At 38.2% G+C, this 19,661-nt stretch overlaps 1 protein-coding gene across 6 annotated transcripts in view; it reads left to right on the top strand.

Moving 5' to 3' along the window:
- PITPNM3 (PITPNM family member 3) overlaps positions 1–16,691 on the top strand; it is a 42,434-nt gene extending 25,743 nt beyond the window's left edge. For all 6 annotated transcript variants that reach the window (XM_052689108.1, XM_052689106.1, XM_052689109.1 and 3 more), the window contains 14 exons: positions 1,969–2,158; positions 3,324–3,443; positions 5,005–5,186; positions 6,152–6,321; positions 7,060–7,230; positions 7,515–7,700; positions 8,439–8,587; positions 9,368–9,484; positions 10,459–10,575; positions 11,521–11,669; positions 13,136–13,285; positions 14,860–15,043; positions 15,442–15,570; positions 15,978–16,691. In XM_052689108.1, the coding sequence (XP_052545068.1) occupies positions 1,969–2,158; positions 3,324–3,443; positions 5,005–5,186; positions 6,152–6,321; positions 7,060–7,230; positions 7,515–7,700; positions 8,439–8,587; positions 9,368–9,484; positions 10,459–10,575; positions 11,521–11,669; positions 13,136–13,285; positions 14,860–15,043; positions 15,442–15,570; positions 15,978–16,286 (2,323 nt within the window). In that variant the 3' untranslated portion in view covers positions 16,287–16,691. The remainder of the gene's footprint in view (positions 1–1,968; positions 2,159–3,323; positions 3,444–5,004; positions 5,187–6,151; positions 6,322–7,059; positions 7,231–7,514; positions 7,701–8,438; positions 8,588–9,367; positions 9,485–10,458; positions 10,576–11,520; positions 11,670–13,135; positions 13,286–14,859; positions 15,044–15,441; positions 15,571–15,977) is intronic.
- The last annotated feature ends 2,970 nt before the right edge of the window (positions 16,692–19,661 follow it).

Below are 19,661 nucleotides of genomic sequence, written 5' to 3'. Positions count from 1 at the left end.
CTGAAATTCACCCCTTAAATGAGAGAACCTTTTCAGGTAACGTGTATTTCCTTGGTGACATTTTCCTTGATATAAATATTTTAGAGATGTGTACTTATCTTTTCTGCATGATAGAGAATGAAGAAAGAAATGTGTTCTTGGGCCCAATTCAAGTCTTCTGTGACTGTAAACCAAGAGCAACTCTGGTGATGGGGAGGAAAGATTCGGACTTGCTTGATTTTTTTTTTTTTTTTTTTTTTTCCTGAGACTTCCTTTAAATGATGGTCTCTTTTATGGCCTTTGTTGCAGTATAACACCTGAGCTTACATTTGAACTTTTTGTGGAGCAGAAAACCTCACAGAAGAGGATATGAGTTTTTTAAAATCACATTTGGGACCTTTAGATGTGAGAACAGTGATGCCTGCTATCTAGGTGACAGCAGTGGAATGGAGGGATTAGAGTATACATTAAAGTTCCGAAATACTGGTTGGACTCAAAGCTGTTGACGGGCTTATAGTAGGAAGGGATGACTAAGGGCAAACCAGACTGCTGGAAGTTGCAACAGTGTTCACATCAAGAGGGAATACACTGAAACAGCCAGGAAAGAAGTATAAGTGTGTGTCCAAGTAGCTACCCTGTAAAGAAAGCGAACCAGCAGAAGAAGGAGAGTTGAAGCATCGAAAGGCTTTTGAAGGATCCCACTTTAAATGGGCTATTTATGGAGCCAGATCAGTAGCATCTCCTAGGTGTCTCATAAAGTATAGCCCATGGGGCTTGATTGACTGCAAGAAGAGCTGGTAGAGTAGAAGGAAGGTTGTGCTGGCACCCCAAATGAAAAGACTCCCTCCTGCTTTTTCTTTGTTTTTTTGATTCTCTCTAGTTGCATTATACAGTACTCAGCCCAATTGAAAATAGCTAAGCTGAATATTTGAATGTCCAGTGGAATCATTCCCGGTGCTGACATATGATTGGTACTGCCTTGATATGTTCTTGCACAGAGCTGCTTTTGTGGTTTATCTGTTTGGAGCTGACAAAAGGAGAAGTGATTCCCTGCTCTCACATTGCTGTAGCTTCACACCAGCAGCTTTTACAGTCAGAACTCCAGGAAGCAGTTGTGGAATGTAAAGTTGTGGTAAACATCCCACTTAGCAAACTGTGGAGAAGGAAGTGTGTTTTAAATTACTGAAATATTTTATCAAGTGTGAGCCAGATTAAGCAGCAGCATAAAATTTCATGTTTGATTTGAGTGTATACTCAATTTTATGAATGTGTCAGCATAGCGCGTGCCAACGTAGAGCAACCATCTGTTTGCCTTGGCACAAGTTATGTGACCTGCACCTTTGGTTCTCTGAATTGTTTTCTCCATTCATCTATCAGTCAAGATATGAATGGAATTTACTGAAAAATTTGCAGAGCACACATCCAAACTAGAATGCCATGCTGTCAAATTTAAGCTTACATTTTTAGCTGTTAAACCTCCTTTTTGAAACGTTTTTCTGTGAAAACAATTGCATATAATTTTGGAGGCAGTGCAACTTTGTTCCATCTTTTTGAAGGGATGGAACATTTGGAAAAATGTTTTTATATGCTTTTGAATAATGTTTCTATTTGCTGTTCTAGGAACTAACATTCTGTTGTAGTTTCTGAATCCCATTCTTTAATATAGTAAGTTAGTATATGGGGGGGAAAAAGGCTGATAGGGAATAATCAGTTTATTCTCTTAAGTTATGTCCACTTGTATGTGTAAAAATAAGGTGGAAAAAATTCACCTTGTGTATTTAATTTCAGGACTGTGTTCTGGGGTTGTCTTAGTCTCATAAAGCTGTAACTCCTTGATTTTTAACTGTTGAGTGTTGTGATCAAATGGTCCTTTTTGTGCTTTCATAGTGAATTGCAAGAGCTCAGCCTATTTCTGTTAATAACTATTCATTTGCTAATGCTATGTGCTGCTTTTTGCGTTTTTCTTGACGATAGCATGTTCTGCTTTAGCCTAAATCCTTACAGCTATGATGAAAGCTGTCTCAGCAGCAGTGAAGACCACATCCCGCTGGCTGCTTTGCCCTTGCTGGCTGTTTCATCCCCTCAGTACCAGGACGCAGTTGCCATGGTGATCAGTAGAGCAAACCAAGTTTACAATGACTTTCTCAAATCTACAGATGGAGTTGGGTTTAATGGGCAGGTAGGACTATTATTTTCTTACATAAAAGAAAAATTCCTTTGGAGCAAGTATATTTCTTGTTAAGCTGTTTCTAGTATGCGTTCATGGTTTTAAGTTATGAGTGTGAGAGAACAATACTGTAAATTTGGTGCATGAACGTTAGCTTGGGATTATTTATACAAAATGCCCTCTCAGTACTCAGCATGAGGAAGACCCTTCTGGAATCCTGTGCTGAATCTAACCTGGATTTATTCAGTCGGTAGAAAATACTATACCTTCTCCCACAAGCCTTTTGACACCTAAGCTCTTAGTAATTATTGCTATGAACTCTGATAGTATACAGGAGCCTTAGTTGTGTCTTAAGAGTGTATTATACTAAGCAATGGACAAGTCTGCAAGCCCAAAACAACAACTGCTAATCTGTGTTTCTGAGTTTGTCACACACCTTCCATAGCTGAAGAGTTGGGTCATCAGCACATCCCTGACAGCAAAAAGAATCCAAAATTTATTGCTTCTTTTTTGCCTCCATCACAGTAGTAATAAAGCATTTGACAGCAGAGAAACTCAAAAGATAAATACTCAGTTGCTGACTCTTTTGCAGATTTCCCATGTAGCTCTGGTATACTCATTTGATTTTTCTGGTATGGTCCACTCCTCAGGGAAGTCACCTGTTGAATTCTTCCAGCTGACATGTCACAGTTATTATTATTATTCCTGCTTCTCCATCTCTAGACTAGAAAGAAATAGTACTTACCTACTTTAGAGTAAATATGTTACTGCTACTCTGTGTGAGTTATTGATGTTTTATTATAGGGCCCTTTAGATAGCTGGAAACATTCATTTCTCTAAAGTACAATGACTTCCTGTTTTCACAAGGGGGAAGAAAAAATTGCATTTGGTGTACAGTGTAGTGAAGAATTCTGTGGTCCATTTACAGCAATTCTATGATTATCAAAACAGTCACTGGGATGGATATTCGTGGCATGGGGCATATGTCTGTAAATAAGAGGAAGTGGGAAAAAGTGACTACACACTTCAACTGCAGTAGGAAGCAAGGTATTAAAAAGAAAAAAAGAACAAGGGCTTAAAATGAGTAGGGTATCTTTCTGCAGGTCTGTGACGGTTTTTGTTTCTTCTAAAATACTTGCTACATTTCACTAATTCACTATTTTTTTTACTCCTTCAGGTGTGTCTCATTGGTGACTGCATTGGAGGCATTTTGGGGTTTGATGCCATTTGCTATAATACTAACAGAACTGATGAGAGTCAGAACAGTAGCAGGAGAGGAAGCATCAGCAGCATCCAGGTGAAGAGAAAAAAATCTACTCAGCTGAAGTTCATTCCCTATATATAGATTCATTCCCTAGAGGGAAACTAAGAAATTCAGGTCCATATTAAACCACAAAAAATTTAAGGATTTGATAAATAATAATGATGGCATGGGATTTTGCTCATATCTCAAAAAATTGCTGTCTGAAAATTAAGTCTGCAGCTTGAGTTTTATGATACATCATCAGTAGTGAAGGCTTTATTAGTAAATCTTTAAAGTAGGATTACTGGGTGACATCTTAACTGTAGATGTAGATGTATCCTCCCAGTCATCTCAGGGTACTGTTTCTGCCAGTCTATTTTTTTTTTTCCAGACACTATAGGATCAATTATACTACTGCCTAGGGGTATTCTAACATTAAGATGTGCTCATAAATAAGTTCTGCTAACTGGTGAGAGATGTGCCTACTTTCTGGTGAAAAATGTAAGTCACCCGAGGTTGAATGAACAGGGCAGTGAGAGTAACAAAGTCTCTAAATGAGTGCTACATTTGGAAATAGGAGAAATTCATTCTCACTGTGATCCAGAAGGTATTTTTTTGGTAGTAGAAGCACTTTTTTTTTTTTTTTTTTGTAAACATTTCTGTCATATAAGCTGCATTGTGTGTTCTCCACTTGAGAAGGAATGCTTGAGTTCAACTAATTTTATGTACTTTAGACTTAAGTGGATATGGAAGAGTGGTGTTGATACTGAATGAGGTGCCTGTAATGTATTATTTGATGGTTTTATGATGCTAGCTAAATTGTTTCATCTTTTGACTCTTTAGTTACATTTCTCACCAAAAATGGGGGAATGTAGGACATTCAGAAGGACATCAGAATGTAGGACAGGTTCTTTGACTGCATTGCTCTTGCTTATTGTTCCAGTTTTCCTACATTCTTTTTTTCCTACTTTTCTCCTTTTCCACAACATTGTAGTGCTTCCTTCCCAGTTTTTGTCCCCATCTTTCCCCTCTTCCATTTCATTTCTAATGTAAGTTCTAAGTTGAAAAGAACTAAGCATTGCATTTTAGAAGAGGAAGATGGTTCTCTCTTGCTGCTACAGCTAAAACACATTATTTTGACGCAGACAACTGTCATTAGAAGAGATAGAGAAAATTGATGATTTTTACCACATGGATATATAATACATAAAACTCACCTGTGGATGACTGATTCAGAGCCTAATTATTGATACCATTTCACTGCAGATGAGTTTTTTTTTTATTGTGGCATTTGGTGGCACTGAGAGAGTTTCTATCAATAGAAAAAAAGATTTTAAATAGTTTGAAATGCAGTGAATAGTCTTTATACTGATCATTTCAGCCTTCTTCTAATGTACTACCTGGTGTATTTTTAAGTGGTTTAGTGTGCTTTTCAGAAGTGTTTCTCACTCCCTGCTAGGGCTAAAACATGTGCTGAATTGGCCTAGTTTCTAACCCTTTCAACCACTGCTTTGATAAAATGAGGTCAAATGTATAAATGCATCCCGTTTGTATAAGCTCTGTTGAATTTCGATCCCTGTCTAAGTCTTCTTTTTGCTCTGTTCATTCTCTGAAGGATAATCCCCTTTTAACAGAGGACTCCAGTCTGGGTGGCAGAAAACACCTGAGCAAAAGCAATATTGACATCTCAGAAATCATGGAGGATGAAGAGCCAAGACAGCTGTTGCCTAGGAAACAGAGTGACTCATCCACCTACAACTGTGATACTATAACAAATCATCATGCTTTCCTGTCTAGGTAACTAGTGTGTGATAACTGAGTAAAAGAAATAGGATTGGCACTCAATTCAGCTTGTCAGCACTGGAGGGGCAGAATCATTTCTATTGGTTCTATTGTGTTTTTAGAGATTTGCTTAAAGTTCTTGCAAACATCCTCCAAAGACATAGATTTAGTGGGTTTGGTATGAATTTTCTCACAAGTTTTTTATTTATTTTTTATTCAGCTGTGAGAGTTTTGAATATGCAAAACTAAATGCAAGTTTCATTTCTTCAGAAGAACCCACAGAAGTCAAGATGGATGAATTTGTTACTTTTTTTTTTTTCCCAAACCTTGGATTCCCCTCACAGGCTTTCCTTTATTCTCTAAAGAGAAAGATGATTGTTTTTGCTGTTCAATTGGTCAGCAAGCTCCAGACTATCTTTAAAGCAAAACAACAACTAAAACTGAGTAAATGTCTTGCCTAGATGGAAGGAGGCTGGGAGCAAGATTTAACATAATTAACTTATTTGTGTCCTAACAAATATATAGCCATTTCTATGCATGTGTGGCATAGAAACTAAATCAGCGTTTTAATCATTTACAAAATGAAAAGCTATGCACAAGGCATCACTGTAACTTTTTAATACCGTTGCCCTCATACAAGTTGAGGAGGCTCAAATTCATATTAAAAGTTTCAGAATAAGCTTAAACGCATCTATACAGCTAACAAGAAGAAGAGGTAATTTTTCAGTTTTTAGAGTTCTTGCATAACTTGCTGATAAGTATTTCAACAGTACAAAGCTTGTGCATGTTAAAGGTAATACATTTAATATCCACACTGGAAATCATGATAAGTGGCTGCTATACTGTAATTATTTTTCTACTATTTAAGGCATGTTTCTTGAATCTATATTGGATGCTAGAGCTTTTTAAGCTACCTGTCTGGGGAATGCATTTCTTCTCTGGGTTCATTATAGTTAAATGAGTGTATTTTCTTTACTCAGCATCCGCTCAAGTGTGCTGAAAGATGACGCAGACTTTCTTCCTGCGAATTCCAGTCTCTCAGATGTAAACCTGGGCCGGTTTGATTTTGAGGTGTCTGATTTCTTCCTCTTTGGATCACCACTTGGTTTGGTGCTGGCCATGAGGAGTACTGTTCTGCCAGGTCTGAATGGTAAGCTCTTCCTAACATTAGAATGCAGGATGCTTAATGACTTTGTAAACAAAGAGGTTATTTTAAAAGCAGGTAAACAAAGGCATCTACTGGAAGTCTAGGGAATGATTTCCTGCTTGAAGGGTTCCTTCTTCTGAAAGATGGGAATGTCAGTGCAAGCTAGTACTAAGACATGAGATGATGGAGTTTAATTCCAGCGGTGTCACTGCTCACCTATTCATAGTAGTGTGTCATTTGCTGCTGATCATATATATTCCTCGAAGGGCAATGTGAAAGCTTTTACTTCACCAAGGAGTAATCCTTGAAAATGATACCAAAAGTAGCATCTGTGTTTGGTTTAGTATGTCATCTTTTTCATTTCTGGCCTCATGACTAAACTTGGTCCCTGGATGTGTTGGCTGTGAGCTGTTTTTAACACCACAGCAGGAGAGTTTGCTCAGAAGTTATATATTTTGTGTGCAGTCTGATTACATTCTCTTGAGTACTGTACTGTGTGTGAAAATGTTTATATGTTCGAAAGTGCCACAGTCACTTTTATAAGTTATTATTGGCTATATATAAACATATCCTTTAAAAGTAACTTTGGAATCTGCTTTCCTGAAATTTTAAATTGTGTCGTAGGATCACTGGAAGACTGAGATTGCAGGAGTCCATATTAACCATCTTTATGCATAGACTCCTTGAAAATCTTAAAGTGGCAATACCAAACTCTCTTTCTCTCTTTCATTCTCATTGAAGTTTGTCAGGTTCGCCCAGCCTGCAGCCAGGTGTACAGTTTCTTTCACTCTGCTGACCCATCTGCCTGCAGACTTGAACCATTGCTGGAGAAAAGATTTCATCTCCTGCCTCCATTCAGTGTTCCACGATACCAGAGATACCCACTGGGGGATGGAAGATCTCATCAGTTAGGTATAGTACCTATTTTCATAGCTCTGTTTATTTAATGTTCTCTTGACGTTTCTCTCCTTACACAGCTCAAGAGGATTTGAACTAGCATGATAAAAGTAAATAATCTGGGTCAGAATGGCACAAATATATTTAGCAAGTACTGAAAGAAGACAGAGGAAAATTCATTCATATATATATGTATGAATATATATATATATATGTATGTATGTATGAATATGTATATATGTGAATGAATATATGTTTCTTTATTTTATTTTGCTTTATTCTATTTCTGTTATCTGCAGGTGATGCTATCCAGAACTACAGTGCTCTGTTCCTTGAGAGCAGCTCTTTGAACATAACTCACTCTCAGGAGAGTTCTGAATCTATGAACACATCTCAGAAACAAGAGAGAAGGTTGAGCTTGGCCAGCACAAACAGTGAAAACTCAGGATCAGCAGAGAGCTTGTCATCAGCATGCCTCACCAACAGTGAGTGAAGCTTGTTGCAGTGTGCATAGCAAATGCCATTTTGTGAAAATGTGGGAGTTCCTAATCACTCTGATTATTAGGAAAATTAATTTTTTGGAAATTTGAGGAGAACGAGAACAGCTTAAGTTGTTGTGCTTTTTAAATAACACAGTTTAGCTTGCTCTACTGTCCATAGTAATGTAGGTGAAGTAATAGAAATGAAGTTCTTTATATAGTCCCTTATATTAAGGTGACAGTCAAAGCTATTAAGAGTTTCAGACAAACTTGGGTTTAGAGCCCTAGTCCAAGCATGAAGAAAGATACATAGATAAGAATAATTTCTCTTAAGTGCTATAGATCATTATATTCTTCTTTTACAGACTGTAATGCTACGTTAGTACTGTCACCACTATTTGGAAAGTATTTACAATTCTTGCTATATAATACGATCATAAAGTTAACTAATCTTTTCCTGTACACTTTTTGTGGGCCAGGAAGCAAAGGGCATCGTGCTGTGGTAACCTCTGCTTCCCAAAACTTGCAATGCAGTTTAGACAGCAGAACTTCAAGGGATTATGCAGTGAGTGAAAACAGAACTTCTGTGTTAGATTGATGCTTTCAACAGGCTCCAGATGTCAATATTAAAAAAACGGAAGGCTTCATTCTGTTATCTAGTTTATACATTTATACAGCAGATTTGTTATGAAGACATCTTTTAGAAATGTTATGGTTTTTTTTTTTTTTTTTTTTTTTTTGTAGTTACTGCTAAGTGGTGGGGAACAAAGCGAATTGATTATGCCTTGTATTGTCCAGATGTCCTGACAGCATTTCCAACTGTAGCCCTGCCACATCTTTTCCATGCCAGCTACTGGGAATCAACAGACGTCGTGGCATTCATTTTAAGACAGGTTGTTGATGTTTCTTTCTCTCTCCACAAAGAAAGAGCTGCTCTAATTTAGAGGGAATAAGGAAAAATGAGGAGACTGAAGTGTATTAGAAAAGACTGTTCATTACCAGACTCTCCTGTAATTGTACTAGTATGTTTATAGGCATTGTGCGCACTGTCTCCTTAGAATTCATTTCTAAGGTATGTGATGTCTCTCTTATTCCTGTTGTTCCGGTTTTTAGATCACAGCTGTCAGTGACTTGGAAATGATTCGTGCTGTGACCTCTAGAGAAAGTGGTGAGGTTGAGAAATCTCACCTGGGTTGAAAATAATTTAGTGATATTTCAGTGTGACCTGCAGTAGAAATATCTCTCCAAGAAGTCAAGATGATCCTCCTTGTAGAATCCAGTGATAAACATTTTAATTTGGATTAATCCAGAAATCAGTGTATCTTTTGTCCAGTGAATGATGAAACAGCTGCTGCTTCAGAGGAAAATGGTCAAGAGAAGAGTGCAGAAAACTACAGTCATATTTCTTGATTAAATCAGTTGGGACGATGTCAGCGTGTTTGCTGCTCTCACATCTCCTTTTGGCTGGTCTCCGAGTGTGAAGTCCTGCTCTCTGCGCTGGTGTCAGTGGCTTAAATTCTTAATAGGACGTCATGGCCTGTATCTTTCTGTTTTGCTTGTGCTGTTTGCTCTGCACTGTCACTCAGCTGGGACAGCAGTATAACTCCTTTCCTTGTCAAGTGCAGGGCTCCTCAGGCAGCACACAGTTTTTTAGAATGTTATTATCATTTCAGGTGATGAGATATGAAAATGTAAATTTCAAAGAAAATGATAGCCTGGATCCCGCAACGCTAAGCCCGTCCAATCCACGAGAAAAATGGCTACGCAAAAGGACACACGTCAAATTGAGAGTAAGTATGTCTCTGAATATCCAGGATAGCTATGGAAATGGAGTTGGGCAGCACTTTAAGTGGAGCCTAATCTCCCAAAGCATGGAATTGTACTTAACTGCAAACTACAGAGGTGATCTAGCAGTTAAGAAATAAAAGCAATTAATACTTGGTTTACCATTAGAAATTTTTTTTTCCCCAAATGCATGTGTTTAAATAACAGAAGGACCTGTTAAGCACAGGTTATTCTTCTGTTTTCTTACATGCTGGATGAATTCAAGACCCAAGAAAAAATATTTTCTTCTTTCTTTAGATGTCATGAGCTTAAATAATAAATGAAAAAAATTCACATATTGTGAAATTTCATTCACAAGTCACGGAGCTTCTGACTATTCTTTTGCTGTAGAAAAATGAGCCCACTACGTTTCAGATACATTTTTAACAAGTACTGAGTAATACTGTAAGTGTTAGTATGCACTTCAGAGCGCAGCATGTTGAAGCATGATCATCAGCAAATGCTTGTGTCCTGTATATGCTAAAAAGTATACTCAGTTTGAAAGTATTGCCAAGTTGTAGATATTCTTCCAGCATTAGCATCAGTTAAAGCGTTCTTGTGGGAGATTTGCTTTTATGCATTAATTTTATGAAAAATTCTGGTTACTAAAAATATGGGAAAGTGCCTGACAGGATGAATGCCTTGCATGTGATAATATTACTCTATGGCACCGCTTGTACTGAAGGATAATTGACATTCCCTTAAGCGTACTCTCCTATATAGTTGGAGTTTCTATAAAGGTACTCTCTTACCTTGTCATCTTGGATGTTCTCAGTGATGTCTTTATTCAGTAACACCCCCATTAATGGGATCCTGGCTCTTGCTGAAAGTTCCTCAAACTCACTGGGACTGTGTTTCTTTATCACTGTGCTTACCAACATAATAGAGACAGTAACCTTACATAAAAACTAACACTTCCCATTTTTCGGTCTCATTTCAGAATGTGACTGCTAATCATCGGGCAAATGATGTAATTGCTGCAGAAGATGGTCCTCAGGTACTTGTTGGGCGCTTTATGTATGGACCTCTGGACATGGTAGCTTTAACAGGTGAAAAGGTAAAGATCAAGTATTCTATTTCCTTATTTGTTGTCAACTGACATACAGATAGTTGTTGAATATAATGCACATGTAGTTCATAATACCAGAGAGAGCCTTACAGAGAGGGGGAGTACATAACTAGCATCCCACCATGCTGTAAGCACATTTTTCGGTAGATTGCATTTTTTCTAGCTAATATTCTTTTTATATGATGCTGGACATTTCCTCTGGTGAAAGAAGAATATGCTATGCAGTGATTTCTGAACTTGTCATTTGTTTGCATCATCTGCTGGAGATGATTAACTTGAGTAAGGATAAAAAATAGTTGCATAGCAGTTGGCAAGTCACTTAAAGGAAAGTGTATATACACCTTTCAAGGTAAGAGAACTAGATAAAGGAATTGGGATTCTAAAGGTTGGGTAGCTGCTGTTTCTCATATACATGGAAGAGTAAAGAGTAGTTTTAGAATTTCAGTAATGTGACGTAGCTGGATCAGTCGGTGCTCTTAAAGCTGACTGCAGTAGCGAAGTTTAAAAATAACAAAGCCAAATAAATATTGAGTGAACTCATTTGGTCACATTCAGTGAGACTAAGAATTTTTAATGGAAATTAATGTAGCAGTGTTGCTGAGCTGCAAATAAAACAGAAGCACGGAGACTTCGTGTTGCCTGTTCTGAAAGTTTAGAATTCCTGAGCTCTGTGTTTTCTTGATACCTTCAGTACTGAGTGTTTTAATTGATCAAGACAATAATGAACTCTTGTGCTGTGTGTTAGGAAGCATTTTCTGGTTGTGAGGACCATCTGAGAAGTTTCTGAGTTTCAAAGTTCCTTGAAGCTTGCAACCTTTGGTTACAAAACACGAATTAAGATAATAATATGATGAAGACTTGGCATGCCATGTTCCTAAGGTGGTAATAAAATTGCCCACTATCACACCAGATGACTTTGTGTTGGTTTTGCAGGTTGATATCTTCATAATGACTGAACCATCTTCTGGTAGGTGGGTCTATTTTGACACAGAGATATCCAACAGCAGTGGCCGGATATCCTACAGTATACCCAAACAGAAGAGACTGAGAGTTGGTGTATATCCCATCAGAATGATTGTCAGGTAACAGTTCCAACCTGATACTACAGCTTTTATGGGCTCTTGTCATCAGGAAGATATTGATATGTAGGATAGAAGGGGGCATGGAGGGGGATTTTGGTCAGTTCACAGAATTGTAGGGGTTGGAAGGGAACTCCAGAGATCATCGAGTCCAACCCCCCACCAAAGCAGGTTCCCTACAGCAGGTCGCACAGTAGGCATCCAGGCAGGATGTTCTAGATCCAGTTCTAGATTATACTGCAGACTTCTGTGTGGCCTTAGGCAAATGATTTAATTTCTTTGCACCTCAAGTCTCCAGTGACAGTTCTGTTTATCTTTCTTTGGTCTATTTCCTGTATTATCAGCTTAGATTTGAAGCAGCGACTGTGTGCATACTGGCCAGCTTAAAGGTGTTCAGTCCAGTGGGTTTTATCCCTCCTGCAACATAAATCCTCAACATAACTCAATTTAGTGACATTTGGACCTGCAAAATTAGGGAGACTGAATGACTGTAATCAGTCTTGTTACGGCAAGAGTGTGTGACTTGGATTATTTCAGAGCTTCTTCACTGAGGAGAAGATTACTGATGGGTATGGCCATGCGTTCTTCAATAAGAAGCTTTTCCTGTTGACATGAACAGTAGAGCATGTACTGCCTTCTTCTCAGCCAGCTATTTATATGTTGATGGCAGGCTGATTATAAGAGACATTTTAATTCTACACTTCAGAATTATATACTATAATTCTGTAAGACCATATTTATTCTAAAATTGAGGGAAGAAAACAACACTTAAAAGTAACAGTTCATTGAGATAAATTCTTCTGGCTCTCCAGCACTTAAAAAAACAAAGAAACAAAAAAACAAACAACACAAACCAACTCTGTGGTAAGTCAAGCATGAAGAGGGAAAAGGTGTGAAATAAAATTTGTTGGCGCAGGTGCAGGACTAGTGGGGTAAGCTGTGCTTTTAAAAATTCTTCTGTTTAATAAAATTCTAGTAGAGATAAGTTGATGTTTATAAGCAGGTGGATGCCAATAAATGATGCATATCAGTTTTTCCACTGTAATTTCTAATAATTTGCCAGTAGTTATAGACTGTTCGGGAAAAGAAGATACAGCTAATTTCTGTGCAAAACGCACGTATGTACTCAGAGCATTAGTATATTATCTGTATGTGTGTGTATATATATATATATATATATATATAGACAACATTAAAAGTTTAAGTTCTTCAATGTTGTTTGTTTGAAATAAATCGTATATTTGTATGAATGTGATGTCTTATTAAAGTCAGCTTCCAAATTTCTTGTTTGGAAAGTTATTTCTTAAAAGTGTAGGCTTTAATTTTCCCATACAGGACTGAAATGAAAAGTCCAGTTTAACACAGATTTTTGAAGCTGCAGATCCAGTCAGATCTAGTACAAGTTCTTAACTAGAACATGCAGAAAATATTCTCATTTTTAAAAAAGATATATTGCTTTCAATCTCCAGAGGGGACCAGAGCAGCGCCACAAGCTACCTGACTGTGCTTCCCCGAGGAATGGAATGCGTTGTGTTCAGCATTGATGGTTCATTTGCAGCAAGTGTTTCAATAATGGGAAGTGACCCCAAAGTCCGAGCTGGGGCTGTCGATGTTGTGAGGTGAGTATAGCTTGCATGCTTCGCTTTGTAAATTTCTAATTTTTCTGTTAGAGCACAATAGGACAGAGGAGGGTAGAACAGATTTTTTTTACTAACTATACAAAAATTCTTTAACGGGTAGAATGTTGTGCAGATATGTTTATGTATTTACCTTGACAACAATTGTTCTTGGTTTTCAGAGGAATCTTAGAGTGCTGTGGTTTACTTTATAATTTGTACGTTAAGTTGCATAAAGATTGCTGTTGGAGAATATGATGTTAAAGTGAGCATAATGAATTTATAATGATTTCATTTGTTACTGTGATTAGGAAAGAGTGTATTTTATATTTTGTCAGCTTCAAATAAGGACAGAATTCTGCTCTTGAATGACAAAGTGCCATGAGTGCAAGAGCATTTTCTGGAGGAAAAGTTAAAAGACTTAATTCAGTCTTGCAATTCTTGCAGTGCTGCAGTGGGCAAAGAAAACAGCGCTCGTTTTGGAGCTTGCATGGGAAAGGAGGGATGCCAATTCTCAAGAGTTTTCCATTTCCTACAGCTGAAATCACAGGGAATCTCATTATAAATTTCAAAGGTAGTAGAACTTGAGATATAGCTCGAGTTCATAGAATCATGGAATTGCTTAGGTTGGAAAAGTCAAGATCATTAAGTCCAATCACAACCTAAGCATACTACCCTAACTCTAACAACTCACCACTAAGTCATGTCCCTGAGCCCTACATCCAAACAGTTTTTAAACACATTCAAGGAATGTGGCTCAACTACTTCCCTGGAGAGCCTATTCCAGTGCTTATCTACCCTTTCTGTAAAGAAATTTTTCCTGATATCCAACCTAGACCTCCCCTGTCGCAACTTGAGGCCATTTCCCCTCATCCTATCACCTGTCACTGGTGAGAAGAGACCAGCCCTGCTCTCACTGCAATCGTCTTTCAGGTATCTGAAGAGAGCAATAAGGTCTCCCTCAGCCTCCTCTTCCCCAGACTAAACAGCCCCAATTCCTCTCACTCATAGGCCATTTTCTCCAAGCCTTTCACCTGTCTTGTTGCCCTCCGTTTGACTTGCACCTCCATGTCCCTTCTGTATAGAGGTGCCCAAAACTGAATGCAGTACTTGAGGTGAGGCCTTACCAGTGCCGAGTACAGGGGCAGGATTACTGCCCTAGTCCTGCTCACCACACCATTCCCGATACAAGCCAGGATGCTGCTGGCATTCTTTGCATACTGCTGGCTCATTCAGCTGACTGTCCATCAGTACACCCAGGTCCCTTTTCATCCAGCAGCTTTCCAGCCACTCCTCCCAAGCCTGTAGAGTTGCCTGGGTTTGTTGTGAGTTTTTAAGTTTTTTATAAGTCTCATACTGTATAAGACTGGACTGTTGCTTGCTTTCCTCCATCTCTCCCAAGATGAAGATTTTATTACATCATTTCTCTATAGGTGCAGATGCTTAGGCATGTTGATTCACACCTGTTGAAAGATCTTGTATGACTGGGTCTGTGCCAGGCAAAGAAATACTGATGTGACCTGTGGGCATTAATTTATTTTTCTTCACCTATATAATTTATCTGTTGCTTGTGACAGACATTGGCAGGACCTAGGATATCTGATTATCTATATTACTGGCCGTCCAGATATGCAAAAGCAGCGTGTGGTTTCATGGTTATCTCAACACAACTTCCCTCAAGGAATGATCTTCTTCTCTGATGGACTTGTTCATGACCCACTGCGACAAAAGACTATTTTTCTAAGGAATCTCATGCAAGAGGTACGTACTAGAAACACGTTGATATCCTTGAAACCTTTTTCTAGAAATTGTCATTGTTTGAAGTAAAAGCTCTCTTCCTTTGGAACAGTAAATCCTACTGTTGTTATATTTTTGCTATTCCTCGTGTCTTTTCTTACTTTTCAAAGAGCAAAGATGGCTAACAAAACATCCAAATGCACCTCTTGGCTTATGGTATTACAAATAAATAAATTACTTGTTCTTTTCTGTCTACCTATTCATAATTTTGCTGTCATTGAGATAGACAGATTTGGCTGTGTGTGCTTTACAGAAATGTTAAGTGAGTTTATCTGCTGCTTCAGTGCAGAATAAGTTCCATTCCTGTAATGCATGCTGTTCGGTAGTCAGAGTATTCACTCTGGAAGTAATATTTGTTTCAGTGCCACATCAAAATCTGTGCTGCATATGGTTCGACAAAGGATATTTCCGTTTACAATGTCTTAGCTCTGTCGCCATCCCAGATCTACATAGTTGGACGATCGACAAAGAAATACCAGGCACAATGTCAAGTAAGTAACTCTTGCTACTTAACTAGGAAGTCTTCAGGGTAGCAGGGAAATGCGTCTGTGTTAATGTGTGCATGCACACACATGCATGCACAGACTCACCAAATAAAGAGCAGAGAATATGTCAGAGGAAAAAAAAAAGCAGTTTTGGTCTCGGAGGAGGCATTTTATGGCAGAGTGAATGATAAAGAAAATTGAATGGTCACAAGTTGTACCTGCAAGTGCATGCATAGCATATTCTTGAACAACAAAATTGAAGAATTCATTGAAAATAAGAGCAAGAGGAGTCTAATATTATTCTTTCATATATCTCTAACTAGGCTGCCAAAGATATAAACTTAACTCCTCATAGAGTCTATAGGTTGAGGCAGCAGTAATTTGTCACTCCCTTTCTTTCCTTCATATTTCAGTTCCTCAGTGAGGGTTATGCAGCCCACTTGGCTTCACTGGAGTTCAGTCTTCATTCACGACCTAAAAAGAACAACTCTCGGATGATCTTGAGAAAAGGCAGCTTTGGCCTCCACTCTCAACCTGAATTTTTGCGCAAGAGAAACCATCTCCGCAGGACTATGTCTGTACAGCAACCTGATCCACCTTCTTCCAACCCCAAACCAGAGCGTGCCCAGAGCCAGCCCGAGTCAGACAAAGATCATGATAGGCATTTGCCTTCCATTGCTTGGGTTAGGGGTGGAGTCCACAAATTTGAATCTGTTCCCTAGGAAGCCTGAGGCTGTAGATTTTGGGTGTCCTTCATTTAACTTGTAATCATGCCTCAAAAGGTAATATTTAGGCAGCTTCAAACTAGGAGGTGTAGAGGGGAAACTGTACCTCAGAGTCTTCCCTGCTCTGAAAAATGCCTTCTTACACCAACCAGAGAACTTCCAGTTTTGTGACGTATTGGGAAATTTTAAAACAATCTAAAACTATCCCAAGTGCTTAAGCATTAAAGCAACAGGAAAAAAAAAGTCTTCAGTTACTTTTTACAACAGATACAATGAAATGTGCAATAAGAGAAAAAGCTGCTACAGACTTTTTACGCAAAAGGATTGTAGTATTAGCTAACTAGCTGCACCCAAAACAATATAAACAGTAGACCCCTTAGGTTACAGAGAAAGTTTACACTTTAGTTTAGTTTAGTACAGAGAAAGTTTACACAAATAGTTTCATCTGTTGCCAATTCACTTTTGATGAAGCGATATATTTGTAAGGGAAGCAGAGGTGAGGGTACAAAAATGGGTCATCAGGATTTGTACAGCAAGATGATTTTTGGGTGCCTTGAGTCCAACATTTCCTTTCAGCTTATACTGTTGGTCAACAGATGCTAATATAGACACTCATCCTGTATAAGGTGCTGGACATCAAATAAATAGAACTCTGCCTGTGAACCAAATCGTAAATGCTTAATGTTAGAAATAAACATCTCTGCCACAGTTGGAAGTAATTAGTGTTGCTGTATGCAAAGTGATGTGCAAGTGTACAAAACTGTGACTTTTGTGAAACTTGATGACTGTGTAAAATGTGTGAACTGTGTGTAAGGAGGTGTCTTTGACCATTTCAGACTGAGATAGATTCTAAGACAGACGCCTTAAGGGAGCCTTTTCACTAAGGGGTCTGCAATCTGCAGAGTGGTCACTTTTTTCATTATTCTAACTAAAATCTTTAATCTGCAGGATGAAAGAGTAATAAATGCTAATGGAGTAAATTATTTACCTTCTCATGCTTGACAGCAAGTGCTCTGCTAAGACAATCTATAGCAATCAAACTTGCAACAGTTGAGCTTCAAAGAATGGAGGTGCCAAATGTGTGTTCTCCTGGTTTCTCTTAGATCTTTTACTTATTAGAAGTAAAATGTGTGAAATTTTCCCTAAGTGATAATATTTCTAAAATAAATGTTGTAGTTAGTTTAATACAGTTGCAGTTTTCTAGTTCATTATGCATCTATTTCCACTGTGCCAAATTCACCAATATAACTTTTGTGATAGAACTGATGTATGTTTCAAAACCTGTAGTGAAATTGCTAGAGCAAAAAAACAGTTTTCTTTTAAAGTTAAGATCAGAGTGTTGACCCTGAGAAAGCTTGAAGTCAACAGGTGATTTCTTGAGCTGTTTCTAGATTTGGTTTCTTTGACTTCCCTCCCTCAGTTTTTTGGCACCAGGGGGAGGATGTCGTCATCCCCAACCTCCCTTTTAGGTTTTCCTAATATATAGCAGGAACAGAAACAAGCCTGTTGGATAATGAGTTCAAAATTGGTATGTAAAACAAAGAAGGAATGCAGTGGAAAACTACGATGACAATGCAGAAGTAAGTCCGATAACTCCTTGTTCACACAAAAGTTTCAGTGTGCTTTTTGAAGGACAGCTTTGTGGCTATTGTCTTAAAAGGCGACCAGCAAACTAGTATATAAATGGTGGTGATTGCTGTTGTTGTTTTTTTTAAGCTTGTCACTTAGCAAATTTCTGAGTTACCTATTTCAAACATCCTGAAAGATCTCTGGCACATCAGTAGTTTTTCATAATGCTTCCTGTAAGGGAAGGGGTAATTTTTTGCTGAAAATTTAGGAAGGATGTTAAGATTTTAGTAGCTCACGGTTAACTTATGTTACTGGAGCCTGGGGTTTTTAATCTCTGCTGACAAGGTAGCCAGCTGCGAAAGCTAAATGAACTGAAGCAGTCTTCAGGCTTACAGTTTTCCCACTAGTTTCATAGTTGTTTAAGACGTAAATTTAAAGTAGTTTTCAGTGGTTTATCGTGGTCCACTGTGTGTTTTTATTCTGATTGTGTCCATTTCTTTTCTTAGCCTCTGCAGCTAGGAAGAGATTGCACAAGGTATACCAGAGAGCATACTCCATCTTCCTCCAGTCAGTTCACTGCTTGCACAGGTACCAGAGATGATGTTAGAGCAGGGAAGGCTTCTTTATCGTACTGATGGAGTTTTCTTTCCTGCTGTTAATCTAGGAAAGAAAAAAAGCTGGTAGCAAAAATGCATATCTGATGTTTATATCTGTGCTCCTTTTCTGTTAAGTATATCTTGCTTTAACAGGTAGCAAAAAAAAAAAAAAAAAAGAAAGGAAAAAAAAAAAAAAAGATGCCCAGAGTACATCCTCGGAAAAGACTAGCCACAGTAGCGTGGTGTCTGACCAATACGTAACTGATATTACAGAGCAGTTTTGGCAGCCTCCTGGGAAAACAAACATTCTATTTTCTTGTGTTTTAATGACTGGCAGTTTTGACTCTTGCCAGAGCAAGCCCAATGGAACATAAGTATTTCGAGCATGCTCTTGGTTGTTGGTTTTAAATAGATGAATGAATTGAAGAGTGAAGGAATGCAAAGAGCAGACTTGACATTTGCTTAGAGGACGTAAAGTCAACACTGACTGCAGAATTTGAACTTACTTTCTTAAGCACTGGGTGCTGGGTAGCATGTCTCCTCATAGTAATCACTATACCTACTAGTATTAGCAAAATTAATTCTGCTTTAGCTGTCTACCTCTATAAGCCAGGAGATGCCAAAATCCATTTTCTGATTTAAGTTGCTAACATAAAAAGACCTATTTCTTTTCAAAAGAGAGATCTGTATGTGATTCTGTGACTGTTGTTAAAAGACTTCATATGAACACAAGGTCAGATGGCTCTCACAGTTTTGGGGTTTTTTTTAGCCACTGTGTTGGTTCTATATATGTATATACAGTATATTATGAGCTAGAAGTAGTAAAAGAAGTGCTACTCTTCATTCTTGATTTAGAGTGGTAACCATTCAGTCTCTAAACGTAGTACTGGAATTCAGCTGGAAATATTTTCCCTAACTTTGTTTCCTATGAGAACTCACATGGTCATTTCATCATGCCAGCACTACTAATGCTCAGGGATAGAATGGTTCATCGCCTGATAGCATGCCTCCATCTGAGCATTTCGACAAACAGTGATGCAGACATCAGTTTGGAGGTTAAGGCTTCATGCTTATTTGGAGCTTATCTTCACAAACATGAGATGCATTTCTTTTGAAAGCCCTAGCCAGCTGACACTAAAATGACACAGATTTTATGTTGGAGATAAGAGTATGAAAGAGGTGGTAGTGATTTAGGCATCTCACAGCT

This window comes from Tympanuchus pallidicinctus, unplaced genomic scaffold (genome assembly GCF_026119805.1).
Source record: "Tympanuchus pallidicinctus isolate F22 unplaced genomic scaffold, pur_lepc_1.0 scaffold24, whole genome shotgun sequence".
In the NCBI taxonomy this organism is placed as follows: domain Eukaryota; kingdom Metazoa; phylum Chordata; class Aves; order Galliformes; family Phasianidae; genus Tympanuchus; species Tympanuchus pallidicinctus.
The sequence above is the reverse complement of the archived record's forward strand: the minus strand, read 5'-3'. Positions and strand labels throughout refer to the sequence as shown.